General features: G+C 51.0%; 1 protein-coding gene across 1 annotated transcript; it reads right to left on the reverse strand.

Annotated features, from left to right (window-relative positions):
* Positions 1 to 445: 445 nt before the first annotated feature.
* ETS2 (ETS proto-oncogene 2, transcription factor) lies at positions 446 to 18,720 on the reverse strand. The gene is made up of 10 exons (XM_044250920.1): positions 18,494 to 18,720; positions 14,353 to 14,424; positions 11,765 to 11,876; positions 10,061 to 10,180; positions 9,542 to 9,742; positions 7,963 to 8,046; positions 6,699 to 6,920; positions 5,636 to 5,899; positions 3,519 to 3,637; positions 446 to 2,664 (listed from the first exon to the last, which is right to left on the reverse strand). Exons 2-10 carry the CDS (start codon positions 14,422 to 14,424, stop codon positions 2,449 to 2,451), a joined length of 1,410 nt encoding a protein of 469 aa, XP_044106855.1. The 5' UTR covers positions 18,494 to 18,720; the 3' UTR covers positions 446 to 2,448.
* Positions 18,721 to 20,681: the final 1,961 nt, after the last annotated feature.

Raw genomic sequence — 20,681 nt, forward strand, 5'->3', positions numbered from 1 at the left:
AATGTGTTTGAGAACCCACATCCCACGAGCATCACCCTCCCCTCTGGTAAATCAGATCCTCAGGCATCATGGCGAAAGTTCCTGAGCCTCCAACCCTAATGGATTCCTCACAGAAGCATCCAACAATTTCTTCTGTTACCTCTGCCAATTCCTTGGCAAAAACAAGACAACCGCATCTTTCTACTCTAATCCCTTCTTAAAAGCATTTTTTGACGTAAGGGAACACTTTTTCGGGGGGGGTTCCTTCAGGAAGAGCTTACAGCTGGGTTGCAGCTTGGTCATGATTTTGCTGGGTGACCCCATGTGTAAAACCAGTTAAATGGAGATGGGAGTCTCGGTAGACTAGAAACTGCTGGGGGACCATGGGTCGGGGTTCACTCTCCTCACTCGCCTCCCCTCCTCCCTCCCTGCTGGGGTGGGACGAAAGGACCCTTACAAGGAGGCGTTTCTATAAACAAAATACTTTATTATTTGAGAAAGGAAAGGCCAGATTACAAAATCTTTATCCTTAGGTCTGTGCATTACCACACCAAACGGTTACCATGGGCTTTAGTTTCTGTAACTATTAGACTGAATCACATGAAACTGCCAACTTTGTAGATAAAAAAAGTCAAATATTGGCAATTTCGCTTGGTTCAACCCCACATAAAACGAGCCGAAGGCTAAGATTCCCTTTGGCAGCCAGATGGTCCCAGTCACATGTCTGGGGATGTTATAAACAGATGTCTCCGTGATAAACATGTCCTGCTTGAGAAAAACGTCCTGTGCTTGGACACTGGACATGGTCTCCTGTAGGTGCTGGAACTGAGTCCTCCCGCCCCGGCGCGGGGCTGCCCAGCCGGCCCCACCACCCGGTCCCGCAGCCTCATCGCAGGGACGGACTCTTCCCTGGGGAAGAGGGAAACCCGTGCGGCTCTGAAACCACGTTGGCTTGATCTGTTCCAAGCACCCCGGATGCAGGCCCACCCCAGGGGTCCTTTGAAACAACCACGACAGTCTCCCCGGCGAGCAAAATGTTTCTCACATAGAATCTTCCAACGGATTCTCTTGCCCATCTCGCTTGTCCTCTCTTCGCCTCTGGACATTCTGCATCCACGGAAACAGGAACACAGAGCTGGGCACTGAGCAGCAAGCAGCGGCAAAGTGTCCACATAGCCCGGGCCTCGACAGCTTGAGGGAAAAGTTGTGTTTTGTTCACGACCAAGAGGCTTCCTGAAGATCTCCCCCTTTCTGTCCCCCACCTGCCCCGGGCTGGCTTCCGCTCTGGACGACATGTTTAACTCCCCATGGAGTGCAGATAAAAATAAAGCTTTCTTACAAATTACATTTTTTCCAGTGAGTTACTTGCAGTCAAAGTAACTGCTACATAAATTCCTCCTGCTCTCTGAAAAGGAGCCACATATTTCCAAAAATAGCATTCTTATTTTAATCATACGGGATAATTTGGGGTGCGGAGGTGGGGCAAGGGAAGGAAACGGCTGGTCGGGGAGGTTGGTTGTTGGGGAAACACAGTTGAACTAAAAAATAAAATCGGTCTTGTGTATAAACGGATTTAAAGGCATGCACAGAAATGGAAAACAGATGCTATTTGTCAAGAAAAATACCGCTTTATAGCTTTTACATTACAATTAAGGAGAAGGCAGAGGCTGGATGGGCCTCCGGATAATAACATTAAGTGTTTTATAAAAATTCCCAAATGTACAAAGTCTTGCCAGATAATCATCCAGGCAAAACCAAACAGAAACAGGGACTGACCCTCTTCGATGTCTACCTGTAGGCATGTTAAATGTAAATGATACACACTTTACAACTCCTCCGTCCGCCTGCGCAGACCCTGGGCTTGCGGAACGCGGTGCGTGCTCCTCGGAACCGCAGAGACACCGGGTGTCTGCGATCTTTCCAATACGAGTACGAAAGTATTTTAAATTACAATATACAGTTCTCGTTAAATAGGACTCTGAGAGGACTTTGACAACAATTATTAAGATTACAGTCATATATACAAACTAACTTCTGAAATGGCACGGCTGTCTCCCCACACCCTCCGCCTCGCTGAACCAAAGAGACTGCTTCTGCCTTTGTGATTCTTGGCAGTCGAAGGCAAAAGCGCATTTAAAAAAAAAAGCCAAAATGAGTGTGCCCGAGACACGCTTGCTCCTTGGAGACTATCCCACGGCCTGCACGTCCCTGTCACATGGCCTGCTCGGAGCCAGGACGGCTTCCCAGCACTTCTTTCTTGGCCACTCCGAGGTCACAGCATCATACATAGCGCGTTCCCGTCAGTGGGCTTTACAAGTGAGAAACCACGCTGCTTCAGGTGAAAAGCCATGGTTTCCAGTGAAATAAGGCCGCTGCTTCTTGAGGACTCTCCCGGACGCGTCCAAGCCCGCCTGTCAGGGTCACTGGAGCGGTGGGTCGGATGGCCGCACTCACAGCCCCCCGCGGGCCTCAGTCCTCCGTGTCCGGCTGGACGCCCAGGATGGCGTGCAGCTCCTCGGGGGCAAAGCCCAGCAGGTTCTGCAGGTCGCACACGAAGCGGTACACGTAGCGCTTTCCCGACGTCTTGTGGATGATGTTCTTGTCGTAGTAATAGCGCAGCCCCCGGCTCAGCTTCTCGTAGTTCATCTTGGGCTTGTTTTTCCTCTTTCCCCACCGGCGGGCCACCTGCAGCGGGCACGGGCAGGAAAAGAGTTCAAATCTGCAATTCAGGAAAATGAATGACCTGCCCCCGGCGAGGAGTCTCATGTCTGCTGCCCCCAGAGAACCTGAGCACTACAGAAGGGGCCCGGGGGTGTGGTGTGTCCCAGCACCTGCAGCGGCACGGAGTCCCTCGCTGCCTCTCTGAGGACGGACGCAGGGCAGGTGGGAGGGCGAGGGTTCCCCGCCCACAGCACCGTCCCCTCTTGTCCCCGCTTGTGCAGCAAAGCTCCATGCCGGGGGCAAGCGTACCCAACCAGGCGGGAAGTAGTGTCTCTCCCCTCCGAGCCCCACAGTCAACAGCTGCTGGCTGGGGCTCTGAGCCATGTGACATTCTGCATTCTCTAAGGCTTCTGCTTCCCCAGGGGATCGGAGTGGGCCAGCAGCGACAGCCTGCACTCTAAGGCTGCCCGAGATCACGGGCTACTTTAACATTGTCCTGGAGGGCAGAGTATGGCATCTGCCCCTGGCCTTCCCCTCCGGGGTTTCCGAGTGCCTGCGCTGAGCGTGGCAGAACGGCAGTGGCCAGAGGACCAGCCCGGGCTGCCGGGAGGCTCATTCCCCACCAGTGGGAAAAGGCACATTCCTAAGGCATTTTCAGATGGTCAGGAGACAACCTCACTTAGCACCTGGGCCTTTTTATCAGATGAGAGAGCAACTCGCAGAAGCCTGCCCTGTGCCCACACACATACCCAGAGAATGCTAGAACTCATCTGCAGCTGGGAGCCCTTCCTTGGGCCCCGAGAACTGAATCTGTGAGCCCAGAGTGATGAACTCAGGGTTCAAAGCCCAGAGACTGACTTCCCAAGTGCTGGCTGTACCTCGTCAGGGTCGGCGAGCTTGAACTCCCAGCCGTCCCCGGTCCAGCTGATGAACGGCTGGCAGGATTTGTCGGAGAGCAATTCCAGGAGAAACTGCCACAGCTGAATAGGTCCGCTTCCTGGGGGAAAGGGGAGAGTCGTATGTTTTTATAGATTTGAAGTGTGGCAAGGCTTTGGGCCTTTCTAACGGAACAGGCTGACGGAGGAACGGGGGCCCCTACTCTGGGCAGGGAGCCAACATGAAGGCACATCTCCCAAGCGTGGTGACAGGACGGACCGCTTTAATGGCATCAGGCGAGACACACATTCTGGGGTCTCCCTGCCTTCCTCCCCCTCCTGAAAAAGTGGGCACTTCACGCCCCTGGTTGCTGAGTCGGGTCTTTCTGGAAGAAAATCCAGGGCCACCAACTCTTCACCTTAAAATTCCTCATTCTGGGGGTGCCTGGCTGGCTCAGTGGGTAGAGCAGGGGATTGGCTGCGAGTTGGAGCCCCAAGCTGGGTGTAGAGAGATTTTAAAAATGAAATCTTAAAAAAATAAAAAATTCCTCATCCTGCTTAATGGTTTCTTATGTAATAAGTTTCAGGGTTCCTTTCTAGAACCACCCAGTGGGACCGGGGTGGGGGTGGCTGAAACGGCATTTCACCACAGAAGGAGGCATGTCTCATGGAATCCCAGGCTGCGGCTTTCCTGCCCAACGACGGCGGGTAAATTGCCTAACCCAAGACTTGGTTTACTCAACACCACTCGGTCACCTGGGGTTGCCTCCACCGCCTCCCTGGATCTGGTGAGGTACACTTTGGTTTTCATATGCCTTTTCTGGATTGATATTTAGAACCGACGTCTTGTGAGGAACTATTTTAAAGATGAGGAACAGCTCAGAGGCAAGGTGCCCCGCCCGAGATCACACACCCATGAAGAGTCATTCCTCAAGACCCAGTGGCCATCAGCCATGAGGCTGTAAAGCACCAAGAACGGGAGTTCTGGACCAGGCACAACCAGGTTGCTCATGTGACCATGGAGAGCTGTCTGCCTCTGAGCCAACCGTCCCACGGGTCCAACAGGGTCACGCCCACCCCCGCTGGGCTGCTCCAAGGACAAGCAACTATATGTGCCTACTTAACCGCACAGAGCCGACAGTCAACAAATGGTAACCAATATTCAAATGAAAAACAGCAAGGGGCGCCTGGATGGCTCAGTCGGTTGAGCAGCTGAGTCTTGATTTTGGCTCAGGTCATGAGCTCAGGGTCATGAGGTCGAGCTGTGTCGTGACCCGTGCTCAGTGGGGAGTCTGCTCTGGATTCTCTCTCTCCCTGTCCCTGGCCCCCCTCTCCACCTCGTGCTTGCATAGGCTTCCACACTCCTCTTTCTCAATAAATAAATAAATTTAAAACCTTAAAAAGAAAAAGAAAAAGAAAGACAGTCACACCATGGCTGTTTATTTTCTTACCAACCCAATTCCTGTGGGTGTTCGGGATGATAAAAAAGAAAAAAGTGACTGCTTCTGTACTGAATATTTTAAGTAGGCATTTTTTAATCCAGTGGCTCCATATGGTCAAAATAGGAAAAAAACACATTTAAAGACCCATGAAGCAATGAAAAAAAAATCTTGGTGTTTTTGCTAAAGTACTGGAAATATTTGGTTCTAAAAACAGCTTTAATATTTGTCCTTTGCCTAAAATAGCTCTTGCCCAAATCTTAAAAATAAGATGGATTTTAGAAGCAAGCAAAGGTAAACAGTCCCCGTGATGTTTGAGTCTGGCTCTGCTGTCCCTCCCTGGGCCAGTTTACATTCTTTGGGACTCGTGGAGTGGGTGAGTCAGAGCTGAGGCCTCCACGGGCCCGGGCCCCCCCACGTCTGCGCCTCTCCGGACTGGCTGAGCACATCCCAGGGAGAGGGCGGCCTGTGGGCTCCCATCCACGCCACTATGCACGACGGTTCGTGCGAGCTCGGCCTTTTTAGGATTCAGGGGTACAGCCTGCCTGATTCAGGATGACAGCCACGCATCAAGTGTGGGCTGTAGCTACAATGTGCTCGGACCAGAAACAGCCTGGAGGAACACGGCGTTGGGTCAGGGCCTTGGGGAGGGCACAGGGAAGGCCGGTGTGACGCACTCACCCGTGAAGCCAGCCAGCACTGCCGCGGGTATAACCGGTTTGCCCTGCTCCACTGGGTCGCTCCTCTCCTGGATGTAGTCCTTGAAGGACATGGTCGGCTTATTGAGGCACAGGGACTGGCTGCAGTCATCCTCGAAGCTCTCAAAGGACGGCACGCGCTGCACGTCAAGCAGCGATGACTGGCTGTTCCAGGACTGCAGCAGGGAGTCAGAGCTCTCGAAGCTGTCCGTGCCGTTCTCGGGGGAGTCGTGGTCCCGGGGCTTCCCTGGCAAAGACAGCCGGGCACAAACGCTGACTCTCCAGGACAGCGAATCGACTGGAGCTGCTGAGCGATGAGGGGCAGGGGGTGGGCGCATGGGTCCGACAGGCTGGTCTGGGGGCTGCAGCAACCCCGCTGCGCCTACAGCCCGCTGGTGCAGAGTCCTGGACTTCTCGCCAGGCTCTTACTCCTTACGACAAATGCCCTATACAATGACATCCTCCACCCACAGCAGCATGGGGCGGGGGGAGCACGTCCTCACGGGATGGAGTATTATACAGCCATGAAAAAGAGCAACCGTGTGCCCCATCCAACAGCATGGCTGGGTCTCAGACACACGAGGAGCAAAAGACCAACATGAAAGAAAATGTAACGCAAGGATTCCGTTTCTATAAGCTCAAGGACAGGAAAAACGGATCTATGAGGACAAAAGTCAAGACAGTGGTTTCCTCCTGGTGTGGGGAAGCTGTGGACTGCGGGATTGTCATGTTCCTGCACCTTCTCCCAAAATATCCCACCGCAGTGGAGGAGATCCCGCTGCAACAGCAGGGGCCCTGTCTCATTCACTCAGTCCCCGCAGTGCCTAGCCCAGAGCCTAAAACACAGCAGGAGTCAGGCATGAGAGCAAATCCGTCCCCTGCAGGGACAGCGCGGGACAGCTGCTCAGGACGCAGAGGAGCGTCTGACTTCCTCCAACAGCTGAACACAGGCTACGCTGCTTAAGGAGCTCCTGTCTCTGTTCTACTGTGGCTCCTGGCAGCAACCCTTCCCCCTGGCTGACGGAGCTCTCGGGAGCCTGACTTACCGGAACCGCCGGCGAGCAGGTTCAAGTTGCCGCTCGGGAAGTCCTGACTGATGGGGCAGTAGTTGACACTGACGGTGCTGAGTCGAGACTTAGGGAGCATCTGAAACTCCTGCTCGGAACCGAGCATGCTGGACGCCGAGGAGGATGGACACACGTCCAGGAGGCCACCTTTGGGGTAGTTCTGGGTCTGCACACCATAGGCTGCCTGCTCCATGCCGAAGCCTGGGGTAGAACAATCGGATGGCAGAGCTATGAGGCAGGAGCGACGGGGTCATCAAAGACCCTCCGTGCCCTTGAACCAAATCAAATGCACCCAGTTCTGCACTCTCTAACCCTCTCCGAAACCGCATGGGCTTTGGCAGGCGGCTTTCCCGTCAGCTCCTCTTCTCAAGCCGTTCCCGCTCTCGGCCGATAAGCCCTTTGCCCAAACGCCTGCTGCCTCTGGACCATGATGCAACACCTCGACGTGAGCACTTCTACGGCCCTAGGTTATCAAATGCTTTCACGCGACTCTTGGGGTGGCGCAGGTCACTGGCTCTTTCTGCTTCCAAGGGCAATAAGGCTCAGAGAGACCAAGTGATTTCCCAGCCAGCATGTGACTTGTAAGGAACATCCCCTCGCTCTGCTGGCTAGGGTCCCCCCTCCTGCCCTGTAACCTACACTCATCAGTGTCACTGACCAGAAGGAAAGACCCGAATTCCAGGACACGTCTTTAAACTCCAAAGATCAGAGCAAACTCAGACTTGCTTTCTACATGCCTCCTGTGCCTGGACCCCTACTTATTACGCTAGCTCGGTCCACAGCTCCTCAGCTCATTCCTTCCACGCCGGGCTCTCTGAACTGCCTCGGACAGCACTGGCCAATGTAGAACACAGCCATGTAGGCAATGTCACATCTTCTAGAAGCCACAGAAGCAAACTAAAAGAAACAGGTGAAATTACTTTTATATTTTACCTGTCCCTCTATTACCAATGATCATTTTAACATGTAATCAGTATCTTAAAATTGATTAAGGAGGCATTTTACGTTCTTTGTTCCATTAAGCTTATATTCTTACCACACGTCTCCATGTGGACCAGCCACGTTTCAAGTGTTCAGTGGCTCAACGTGTGGTCACCCGATGGGACAGCACAGGCTGAGACTGGCCTTTGGAACTTGCGCAGATTTATTTTTATTTTATTGATTTATTTTGGGGGGTTGGGAGTCCCAATTTAATAGAAAAAATTAACACCAAGGTCTTCAGGGCAGAACTGATTGGACTGACCTAGTGAATTGCTATTAATCCAATGAGGGACTGAGTTGAGGTGTGAATTTTCTTCATACTGATCTTCTGTCTTTTCTTGGTTTTCTGGAAAACAGGATTGCAAATCGAGGTTAAAACTATGCAAGAAAGAATGTTTATTTCTAAACTACTGCTATATGGTTATTTTAGGATAATTAAATGCATTTACGTTTCATATTTAAGCTGACGGGATTTGGTGTCACTTGGTCTTTTTCAAAAACTAGACACGGCAACACACTTTCTAATATCCGGAGTAAGTTTCCCAGAGTGAACGCTATCACTGGCTAAGTGAAATGTTCTGCTGCATAATTTTAAATATCTACACTGTGATTTTAATTCATCTGTGCCAACAACAGACAGTTAAATATTTATGAAGTGCCACGTGTCCCAGGGGCTGGGAATACAGTGGGTTAGTAAAGAGGACCCAGCTCCTGCCTGCTTGAGGTTAGGGTTCGTGGCTTCAAACCCCACGTTTCTCCAGGGCGAGATGGGCTCGGCACAGAGAGGCCAGCAGTGCTGTGGGACCCTGAAGGTGCCACGGTGCACCGGGACCTTGAAAAGGAAAAGGTTAGCATTCTTGGTGTGTGCTTATTTCCTACAAACACACTGAACCACGCATACCCACAAATCCAGACCCTCAGACTTACAGCCCGAGTGACGGTAAAACAGGCCCAACCTGCCAGTGAACAGATTTACCAGAAACTTGTCCAATCAGACTTGTTCAAATTCAGGGAGAATTTGGGGGTCTCCAAACATAAGTGTCCTTGGCCCCCAGAAGCCACAGCCAAGAGAGGGTGGCTGAATCCTAAGGTCTTTTTAAAGATTCTGAGTCTGTAAACAGTGTTGAAACTCAGTGTTGAAACCAAGTGAACGAGGACTATTGCTCTGAACTTGACCAAAGAACTAGTTTTCTCATATTTTTAACCTAACCCCTCACTATAGCTTTTTTCCCTCTCCTTTTTAACTGGATATATTTTTAATACTGCTGTCAACACTCTCTTAAGGTCTAAACCAAAACTTTCTATATGATGAGAGTTCTTCTGTTCAATGGCCAGTCTGTGTAATGTCAGTATATAAATATGCATCAATTATGTCTGCCTGTGTTTAAATACATAAAATCAGAAGAAATTCTTGCTGCTGGATTCCATTTGGTCTTAGGAAAATTCATGGTCAAATTCACAGAGTTTGTCTGAATAAAGGCTCCCTTTCATTGAGGCTGACTTTCTTCTTTGGGTTCCATAAGGCGAGCCACGAAACACGGGACTTGCTGGCCTCCCAAGTCAGAGGCAACACATACGCCCCTGACGCAAGCCATCGGATCACCGTCAATAAGGTAGTGACTAAGGTTATTGCCTGGTGGCTATCCTTGATGCCAGACACACACAGATTAAAAAACCTATAATCGCTGCCACACATTTGACTCACTCGGTGGCATTCTCAGGTGATCTTGCTCCACACAATCTGAAACCCCGACCGTATGACTGCAGAGCACAGATCCTCCATCTCCCTTCCCTGCCACGGCTCTCCCCAACAGCGAGGCGCCCGGTTCCTCGGTGGGTACCTTTGATCATCTGCTCCAGATGCTCCCAGAGAATGTCGCCCACGAAATCAGGAGCCAGCTCCAGAAAGCGCTCCTTGCCCAGGTTGCACAACACCTGGCCATTCATGCCGAACCTCTGGAAATTGACGTTGACCAGGCTGAACTCATTGGTGGCCCAGAGAAGCCACTGGCACACTTGCTGCTCGGTCCACAGCCAGGGGTCTGCCGGGGAGGGAAGCAAAGACGGAACACAGGGAGAAAATGGAGTTACTCCGGGATCTACTCACAAAGTCCAGATGCGTTCCAGAGACTGGCTAGAGAAGCAAGACACCCCGGGAATTCTAAGACCCTGACAACAGTGCTGGATTAAGTGTTCAGTCAACAGGGTCCAACTAAAAACCAGCGCAGGTGAACCACATCCTTGCCACCCTGTAAGATGCTCCACGCAAAGATGGAAGAAAAAGTCGTTTCAGGCAGCTGCAGTCAGATTTGTTGTTCTCCTACAGCACGGACTCAGGGAAGCGCCTGGGGAGCACTTACTCTTTGGGATGCCCAGGCGGCGCTGCTCCTTCTTGAAGCCACTAAAGGTAGCTTTTAAGGCTTGACTCATGACAGCCTTGCTGCACGGAGTTAACAGAGGCAATTCATAGTTGGAAGAGTCTAGAAAGAAAACCCAGGGGGACATGAGGACTTTAAGCAGGCAAGACTGGAGAGAGAATTTAGGGGAGAAATCTTAGTTTTCAGAAAGGAACAATTCCAACTGCAAACCTTGATGGCATTCTTTTTTATTTTTTTTTAAAGATTTTATTTATTTATTTGACAGAGAGGTCACAAGTAGGCAGAGAGGCAGGCAGAGAGCGGGGAAAGCAGGTTCCCTGCTGAGCAGAGAGCATGATGCGGGACTCGATCCCAGGACCCTGAGATCATGGCCTGAGCTGAAGGCAGAGGCCTAACCCACTAAGACACTCAGACGCCCTGTTGATGGCACTCTTCAAAAGAGTATAAATATTGGGGGGACGCCTGGGTGGCTCAGTGGGCTAAGCCTCTGCCTTCAGCTCAGGTCATGATCCCAGCGTCCTGGGATCGAGTCCCACATCGGGCTCCTTGCTCAGCGGGGAGCCTGCTTCTCCTCTGCCTCTGCTGCCACTCTGCCTGCCTGTGCTTTCTCTCTCTCTCTCTCTCTCTCTCTGGCAAATAAATAAAATCTTAAAAAAAAAAAAAAAAAGAGTATAAATATTAACAAAAATTGGGGGATGGGGCAGCAGAAGTTGAGAAAGTATTATACATCTCATAACAACACTTATTAAAAAAAACTGAAATAGAACTTAAGCTTTATTTTATTTTGCAAATTATTTTGCAGAACATGATTAAAAAACCAATTACCCTTCATCGAAATTTCTATCTAAAACTCTTTTATAATTTTTGGACACTGAAGGAAAGTAATGGTTTTGGTCAAAAGTTTCAAGAGAGGCAAATGTGCAGTGTAACACTGCTTCCATTAAAGTAAAGAGAAGGCAAAGGGACTCCTTAGCACCTGTAAAGTCAGCGCACCTGCAATTTTTAATGAAAATCTCCTCTGGATTCCCTCGGTAGTTTCAAGAATGATCAATGGCTGGCTCGGGATGGCAGGCTTATGCAAGTCAATGTTTTTTAATTAATTTTCTAGGTTATATTTTCTAGCACCTACTTCACAGGACAAAGTAATGTCTGGAATGTTTCCAACTAATAGCCCTATCACAGTAATTGCATAGGCATTATCTGACTGCTATCCCTTTAGAAAATAATAAACAACAACATTAAGAACTATAGAAGTAAATGCAGACCGGCAAGTATAATTTTGCTGCCCCAAGACTCCGGGGCAGGGGATGATCAAACCTAACGGTGAGACCCTAGAAGGAGAAGCTGGAGGGCACTTTCATGGTCTGCTTTGCAGGTGCCCCTGGGACAAGGGGCCTGGGTCTGCAAGAGGGATGAGAACATCCCATCCCTGGAAATCCAGGGCCTCCTGCAGGCTGGAGTGTGTCTGGCGGTGGATGACGTCAGGACCCTCATGCTCATGAAGAAGGAAAACCGTCTTTTCCCAGGTCCACAGTCACTATCTGTGACTTCAATCTCAGTAGATGTGGCTATACATCAAACCCGAGATTGAAGAAACCAACCTTTGTCGCTTACCAGTGGTCATGTTTTTAGTAACTCAACTATGGGAAATCATGCATGATTGGTCAAGTCTGAGTAACAAATTACCATGAGAAATGGAATCCAAGCCTGTTGGCACCTCTTGGAGAGTTTGCTCTTCACTGAGAGAGGGGAAAACGGTAAACAGGGACCCATCAAAGGTGTCAAAAGCTGGTTGGCGCTGCAAAACAGATGGAAAAGGAGACCGAAATTAATATTTAAACTCACTTAATTACCTGTTTGAAACGTGGTCCATGGTCATCTTCCCGATACACCCTGATGAAACTGGCAATTATAAAGCCATAAAAGGAAATGGCCAGTCAATGATCCAACCAGACTTCTTGTCAAAGTGATGGAAAGGATTCTGTTGAACTCTGGATCATTGCATCGACCTCCCGGAGTCAAGATGACTGGGAATTTCCTTTTAATGGCCTAACTAATTTCAGTGAGTAAACTAAGTAAACAAACCTAAAAATAATGGGATTTTAGAACAGTGCTTGGTGGGACTTAGAGACCAGCTGGTCCAAACACCTGGCCCCTCTGTCCCATCAAAGGGAAACTGAGTCACACGCTCCACAGGACAGTTTTAGTTAGCTCAGTTACTGCAGTTAAAGCGAAGGCAGATGACTGAATGAAACTTGGAAAACAAACATGAAGCTAAACTATTGGTGGAAGCATTTATTTTTATGTTTAACTGTGAAACGCTTTAATTGAAACTAGATTTTCCCCCTCATCAATTCCAATGGTTCAGAAGATAGTACTACATATGAAAACATTCCTCACAAAGGATTAATTTTATAAATGTAGAGATTTTGAAAAGACCCTTGCCCCGCATCATCCACTAAGGGGAAAGATTTCCAAAGGAAAAGAGGTTTCAAGTTAAACTCTCTATAGCTTAGGGGGAGGAAGAGGACACAGACACAGAAAAAGATACTGTGTGTTGATCTCTGATAATTCGTCTGACACTTATGAAAGAGATAGCCTTTAGTGTAAGACCGGTTGATAAATAACAGAGAAGAGTCTTGATTCATCACTGTCTGACTTGCTGAGGAACAACGTAAAAGATGGTTATATTTTTCCAACATAAACTGGAAAGCCCATGTTATGTGTAACACAATGACCCATCTGTTGAGTCATCAATTTAAAAAATGTGCAACACATTTACAAATAAAATTGGTTTGGGTGCTTTCTTCTTAGAAATGCAGAACAATGCATGACGCATTACGTAAGAAGACAGGCAGAAGTTGGGACTCTGCTGAAAACACTCAAGGCAATGATGTCCCAATGATGTTGGAGGCCAGACCCCCAAAGTCCAGGACAACAATGTCCAACTGCCAAAACCCTAAGGGGAGAACCAATCACGTTTGAAATCCGTACCTAGACATATGAACTACTTTAGGGTTAATTTTGGTGAAGTAACCTATCAGTTTTTAAAATTCCCACTAGCCTTTCCCCGGGTGACCAAGAAATGCCTCTCCTTTCCTTCCTGTAAGTTCTTTTTTTAAAAATCAGGAAGCCAAAAGACAATACAAATTCGCACTGTGTATTTCAACACCTCAATTTCAGCAAAAACTGTTTCTTCTCCAAACCCAGAAATCATATGGGCATCATTGAAGCCTTTTTAACTTATAGAAGAATATTTCTTCCCAGGGGTATGGTTACAAACTTCACAGTGCAATTTCTCGTATGGTTCCTGCCACCCTGACAACAGCCGACCAAATCAAACCGGAGAACTGGCTGGGCTGAAGTTTCATGACCTTCAACCATATGTGACCTTCACCATACAGCCTCTGTACCCATTTTTGGCTCTTTGGGCTCTCCCAGACAAATAACCTGCTAAGGATTCACAGCAGAAAATCCAACACGACAGAGATACATCACTCCGCAGGCTTGGAGGAAGCGAGTCTAAAAATCGCAGCCCTGAAACGTGCTTACTACACCATGCTAAGAAAACAATTCAATCTCGCTGTCATGTTTGGAGAAGGCAAAGGGGAAATGATCAGTTTGTGCTACTCGAGAACGTTCCCCAAAGGAACTGAGATAGCAGCTACATGAAATTTGGTTATTATGCACTGGAAAAAGCTCCTTCATTGTTCATCTGTGTTTTGGTTTACGCCAACAGGCAATGCGGCTCTCTGCAGCCGGGAGGACAGGGCACCTGCAGCCCCACGGGTCCCGGCCGCCCCACGGGCACTGGCCCTTCTGAAGGAAAGAAGCCCCCCAGCGGGGCTGGTCATCCACCGCTCAGCTCTTTCCTTTCCAGTTCTTCTACAGCCAGCCCATCGCCCCGGGGAAACTCACTGGGGAACTGAATACAGTGGAGACAGCTTCTCCGAGAGCTCTGGCCTACTGAGAATCATAGGATTTTTCACCTGCCAGGAATCTCAGAAATAAACTACAAAAGCCTCCCCATCTGCAAATTAAATGGTTTCGTATCTTGGAAGACAAGTAGAACAAGCATCAGGAGACCCATTTTATAGACTAGAAAACTGAGGCCCAGAGAGCTTAAGCAAACAATCCGGAGTCACACAGCCCATAAATTCAAAGGCGAGGGCAAGAACCAGTCTTCTAGAACCCAGCACGTGTCTTTCTTTCTCCTAGAGATGCAGTTCTCCAATGTTTTCTAAGAGGTTTTAAATGAAGACTTGCTCACTCACCTTGAGTGTCCCTCTGTAGCTGTTCGACACAGGGGCTACCTGGTCCATGTTCTTGATTCCAAAGTCATTCATCTTGAAGAAAAGGAAAACGAAAAGACGTAAAGAGAGAGTTATGGAGGCAACAAATCACGCACATTTCTAATGAGTTTTTACTGGCTTCATCAACCCTAATTCTGGGGGCGTCTGTCAAGGTCTGCAGCAAGACAGGTCATTCAAACCTGAATGCCAGTTCTTACGTAAAAAGCCCTTTTCACAAAGGGTAGGCTATTTGAGTAATTAAATAATAACGCTGATTCTCTCCAGAATTCCACTTAGAGATAAAGCACACAGATAAAGTCACTTTCTGGTTGGCAGGTCAGGGCCTCCCAAGGGAACCTGGCTGGGGGAGCTAGGCCAGGAGGACCTCGTCTTCCCATGATGGGAGCGGGGTGAGCTGCTTTTCATTGCCATGTCCATGGTCGGCTCAGGGTGCAGGACACCCTCAGGGAGAGAGGGGTGCCAGGCAGGCACAGGCCACTCCCATCTGCTGGGGGCAGGGGGAGGTGAAAGCAGTCAGCTCAACCCAGGAAGCCCTGGAGGACCCAGATCCAGGTCAGCACGCTGGAAAGAGCTTCCCAGGGCCCAACCCCTCCCTGCTGAGGAAGAACTCCCCGAAGGACAGAGCAGGTTTCCAGAGCCACTGCTCCAGGCCAAAACCCCTGTGTTGTCCCAGACCCTCCCGTGGGGACTACAACAACTCCAAATAGGTCTGCTCTGTGTGTTGCTCGGCTGCTCATTCCTCCACGGGCAAGGAATGCTGGTCGTGAACGGAGCAGCCTGTACTTGCTTCTGCAACACAGACCTGCGCTGACCCACGCGGCGGTAACCAGCCACCTGCGGCCACCAAGCACTTGGCCCAGGGCTAGGATGGGCCGAGATGAGCTCCACGTGTAAAAGACACAAGATTTCAAAGCCTTGGTAGAAAAAAGTAAAGTATCTCAGTCAGGACTTTGTATTTACTACACGTTTATGCAATATTCCAAATGTATCCGGTTAGTTGAGATATACTGAAATTAACTCCACTTACATTCCCAACACTGAACGTGGCTGTTAGGAAACTTCTAGTTTTTATGTAGCTTGCAACTGGGCTCCGCTGGAGACCAAAAACTGAACGTGGTACGTGGAGCCCTACCACAGGACGGGCCGGTTGAGTTCTACATTAATAAGTAAGAAAGGTACCAAGATAATGCCACCAGAGTGGTATATAAAAATACAGAGCGCCTGAAACTAAAACTCCTTTTTGAAGAAGCTGGGCTAGCATGAATGGCAGTCACCTTTACCCCATGGGGCGTGCCTCACTGCCCCCCATCCTGGCTTTCCGGCTTTGGAACCAAAGGTCTATAGGCAGCTTTACAGGGTCCCCCTAATTGTCTTCCCCCATAATCTCCCCTGGGCGCTGCCACCTGTTACAACCAGGAACTCTGAGTAATTAAAATATTGTGCAATTGATAGGGCTTATGGAGGTGGCAAGTAGGACATTTCCCTGTGACTACTTCGCGTTTGTACTTTGTCTTCTCTTTATGATCAACATTATGGCTCAACCAGACCTCCCAAGTACTACACACACACACATACACACACACAAACACGCGGCTAGAAAGGCAACATGGGAGGGGAGTCTAGGCCGCAGAGCAGGCAAGAGGCACTGGTGAAACCCTCAGAGTACGAGCAATTATCATGGTCACCTGTGAAGGCTGGACTAAATTAATAAATAATAAATCAGTAAACAATAAATTAATCGTCCTATGGGGCAAGAGGGGAGCAGAGGAAGGAATCTGTTCTGGATCCAAAGTGGCCACGTTGGTTCGGAATCTCTACTTAGTAGGTCACGCCGTCCACGTGAGCTCAGGAGTCGATCCGCACTAACAATGGCCCCTGCACGGGATCCTACGGACAATAGCTAAGCCCATGCTGGGCGACCACACATTCCCCCGTCACTGAGTCTCCCTGGCATTTCTGAGAGATGGATGTTGTCAACATTTTACAGTGATGTTGCCTCTTACTAGGCAAGGGAGACCCAGAGACCTCTGGTGACTTGCCCAGGATCACACAGCTACTGCACGGCTGACTAAGGGGGCACAGGGCAGATCAGTCCCAGCCGACGGAGCTGCTCCGTGAGAAGGTTGCTGGGATGATGAGGCATGGGCCTTCTCCCAGAACATCACTAAGGAGTGGAGAGCACATGCAAATATTATTAGACCCTGTCCCAGCTCACCACTATTTCCCATGGGACACGGTCCTTAAGTCTGAGCTTCAGGAACTAAATCTTATTACCTGTTGATTAAATAAATAAACCTCACACAGAAGACCCACATGAAAAGACACCTTAACTGTTACCAGTGATCCCTCCTGAGCCCACTAGGCCAGCTCTTTTTCTAAGTCTGGTTTGCAGACAACTTGCCGACTTTAGCATACATTTTCTCAGCCTCGCAGAGGTGGACAGAGAATTGGTATGGAAAGCCATGGGTAAAGTCCGCCTGAATTTTGGGTACAAATACCAGGAGAAAAAGCAGTCTACCACTCCCACATAAAGAGCTCTAATTACTAGCTACAGACTACAATTCTTCTGTTGTCCAGCTTTTAATCTGTTTTGTAAGAACCATGTGGAATCAGTGTCCCTCCACTGGTTTCAGGCAGACACATAACGAGGGAAATTGAAGTTCACTTATTTCACTCCACAAAGCTTGTTAAGAGGGCAAGTTCCTCTGCCCAAATCAATTTCAAATTTAGGGCAAGGTGGTGTTGCCCTATTGATTGCTGCTTTTGAACAAAACAAAAGAAAACCAGGCAGAAATGTGTGAGCTGAGAAGAGTGAAATTTTAAAACAAAGAGCCTAACAAAAGTACCGTTTCGGGAAGGAATGATCCTTTACCAGAGAGATCAAGGCACAGGTTAGTATCTAGGTAAATCAGAAAAACAAAACCAAGAACAAACCCATTTGCCACTTTGCAAGGTTGGTTTGCTCTTTCTTTCAAAAGTTACCGGTTTGGAGAGAGGAATGACTAACGCCAGAAATGAGTGAATATTTCCCTGCAGGGCCCACAGTGCTAACCCTTACTGTACTGTGATATTACTCAGGTTTTTAATAAACCTTAACTTGGAGATTTATCTCCCTGATTGGTGGAGCTGTGGACAGGCAGACAGCGCACGGGCGCTTCCATTGTCCAAGACGAGCATAACCTCTTACTGGTGAATTAAAATAAATTATCTCTATCTCCAAAGGGCTCACTTCTTTACTTTCTAAATAAGTCGCTCGTCACTACCAGTTTAAGCTACCCTGAAACTGAATACAGGCCAGTATTTTAAGTCTCCTGTGCTTAAGAGAGAGAGAGAGAGAGAGAGAGAGAAATAAAATCCAAAACAAAACCCCAAACCCCACATTTGTAAGTATGAATTCGAAATCCTTTAAGAACGCGAAAATAAAGGCAGCCGCGCGCACCCACACCCGCGTTTCCCACGGGCTCCCACGCTCGCCCCGCGGCGCCGAGGGCCCCGATCCAGAAGTCCCGGGGCGCCCGCGGGGGTCTCCCCTCCTGGAGCCTCCCTCTTCCGCCGCCCCTGGCCGGGCCCCGGAGTGGCCGAGCAGGTGAGCCGGGACGCGCGGCACGTTTGCGGAGCTGCAGCCTCCAGGTGTTGTGGGCGCCGGGCGCCCGCGATCCCACCGGGCCCGGAGCGCTCGGGTAAGCCGCCGGCATTGCCGGGCGCGCCGACCCCGCAGCGCAATCAGCCCGCGGGGCGCCCTCTGGAAGAAGCCCCCCACCACACCGCATTTCCTTTTAAAAACAAAAGCAAGTGAAACAGGCGGGCGCGCCCCGCCCGGCCGCTCGGCTAGCCGCGGCCGCGGCCCAAGTTCGCAGCCCGCTCGGCGCGTCACCGCCGGGCCCACCGGCGTCCGGCCCGGGGCCCCCTCCCCGAGCCGCCCCCGAGCCGCCCCGGCACCCGGAGCGAGCCCGAAGCCGGGGAAGAGTCGCCGCCCCGCCGCGACCCCGGCTGCGCTTGGCGATCCGGACTTCTGGGTGACCCACGTCCCCCGCCCGGGCTCTGGGTCCCCGGGAGAGGACCCCCGGCCCGCCCGGCCGCCCGCCCCGGGCCCCGCTCTTACCGCGCCGCTTCGGGCAGGGCCGGCGGCGGCTCCGGGCCCGGCTCCGCGGTGCGCGGCGGACGCAGACGAGGACGAAGGCGGCGGGGCGGGGGTCCGGGGTCCGGGCCGCGGGTGCGGGCACCTGGGCGGGGGGCCGGGAGCCGGGACGCTGGCCGGGCGCAGGCAGGCGGCTCCGGGAGCTCGAGGAGGGGCCGCGCCGCGCTCTGCGCCGCCACCGGAGGAAGTAACCGGCCAGTCCCCTTCGCGGCGCGCTCTTCAGAGCAGGGGGAGGAGGGAGGAGGGAGGAGGGAGGAGGGAGAAAAGACGACAGAGGGGAGGGGAGGAGGGGAAAGGGGGAGGGGAAAGAGAGGAGGGGAGAAGATGGGAGGAGGAGAGAGAGGAGGGGTGGAGGAAGGGAGGAGGGAGGAGGAGAAGTGGGGGCGGAGGAGCGGCGGCGAGAGGTGAGAGGAGTGGAGGGGAGGGAGAGAGCCGAGAAGGGGTGGAGGAGGGAGGAAGGGGGAGGGAGAGAGCAGAGGAGAGGGAGGAGGGCCAGGAGGAGAAGGAGGCGGAGAGGGAGGCAGAGAGGAGGGGTGAGGAGTAGAGGGAGGGGAGCGGGGGCGGAGCCGGCTCCTTCCGGCCGGGACGCTGCTCGGCGCCCGCTGTCACCTGGCTCCGTCCCTCGCCTGCTGTTCTGGGTCCGCGGCGCGCGGGGGACTGCAGGCCCGGAGCCCGGAGCGGGTGGGAGCCCGGGGAGGTCAGGCGGGGAGTCTCTCCTGGGAGGACTCGGCTTCCCCCACCTTTGTCCTGAGGGGTGGTGGCACCGAGTGGCCGCGGGGCTTGGGTAATGAGGGGCTCACACCCGCCCCACCTCTGCATCTCCTTTTGGCCTTACGATTTCTCATCGTTCTATCACGAAATGCGCTGAGACGATCAAGGTCCGAGCTGGGCCCTTGGCTGGGTCGCTGAGCCTGCCCCGCTCCGGGAAGCCCCAAGCCTCCGGCATCGTGTGCGCGGCGCCCCCTAGAGTTGGGCGGTGCCTGCAAGGTCCCCAGCGTTGGCGGAGCTGCTCCAGGCGATCGAATGCTTATCGTTCTCCAAACCGTGACTGTTCCCACTTAAAAAGTGTAAGGGAAACTGAACCTTAGGGTGAATAACTTGCAGGGTCATAAAACGTATGAATGGGAAACTCGCGGCTGAAACTCAAGTTTATCTGAGCCCCGATCACGGTCAGAACCATCACCCCTACTGCTGGTTTCCATTGCTACAATTGAGTCCATGCGTAGAAATAAGTGCATTTCCTACTCAGCTTCTCAATATTTGGGAGAAAAATTTAGATTCCTCAAGGTGGTAAAAAATAAAACAATCCGGCTTGGGGAAGGCCAAGGGACTGAAAGTTGGTGCATCTATCTCAGGGACTGCAGTCCTGGGAAGGGAGAAGAGCCATCTCCCTTCTCCGTTACCAAGGCTGCCGGTTTCCATGGCAACCCTAAATCCGGAGTTACCCGGATAATTGAGATACTAGTGCACTGTAATGTTTCCAAGCACCTGAGGGTCTTCAGGTGTTACTAGGCATGAGTCAGAGGCAGGGTCTACACAGCTCAGATAGCCCAGGTGCAGTGGAGTATTGCTGTTTCTAGGAGACTGATCTGATTCTGATGGCTTCTCAGTTTATATTCAGTCCTGGATCAGAAATCATAGATAGGTCAAGAAGGAGTTTCATAAATGGAATGCAGATCCATAGTAAGTTACCATGGAGACGTGAAGAGTATGCTACTTTTTTTTTTCACTGTAGCAGAAAATACTGACTCATCTGGGCTGCTGCTATAGCTAATAGAGGGACTTTTTCCCCAGGCAACTCATTCAGCCCTTGATAGTGTCTGAGAAGCTTGATGCCTACAGCCATCCTGTTAAGCTCAGGGACCCTAAGTGGGACTACCTCTTCCTTTGCTGTAGCACCAGCTGCCATGACCTTGGGTGTTCTATCCAAGCTCAGAGGCTCCCTGAGTCGTTTGATGTCCACTGCTTTTGGGGGAAGCCATCTTCCCTCCTGGAGGGGCCGGTGTGGGCTGGGGGCTTGGAGGGGAATTCTGCTCAGACTGGGCAGTGTTCCGACATAGCTGACCAGAAAGACATCAAAAGAGGAGTGTGGGAGACAATCCATTCCTGAGTATGATTTTTCCTTCTGCTCTGACTTGTGAAGGCTGGGGCC

This window comes from Neovison vison, chromosome 6 (genome assembly GCF_020171115.1).
Source record: "Neovison vison isolate M4711 chromosome 6, ASM_NN_V1, whole genome shotgun sequence".
In the NCBI taxonomy this organism is placed as follows: domain Eukaryota; kingdom Metazoa; phylum Chordata; class Mammalia; order Carnivora; family Mustelidae; genus Neogale; species Neogale vison.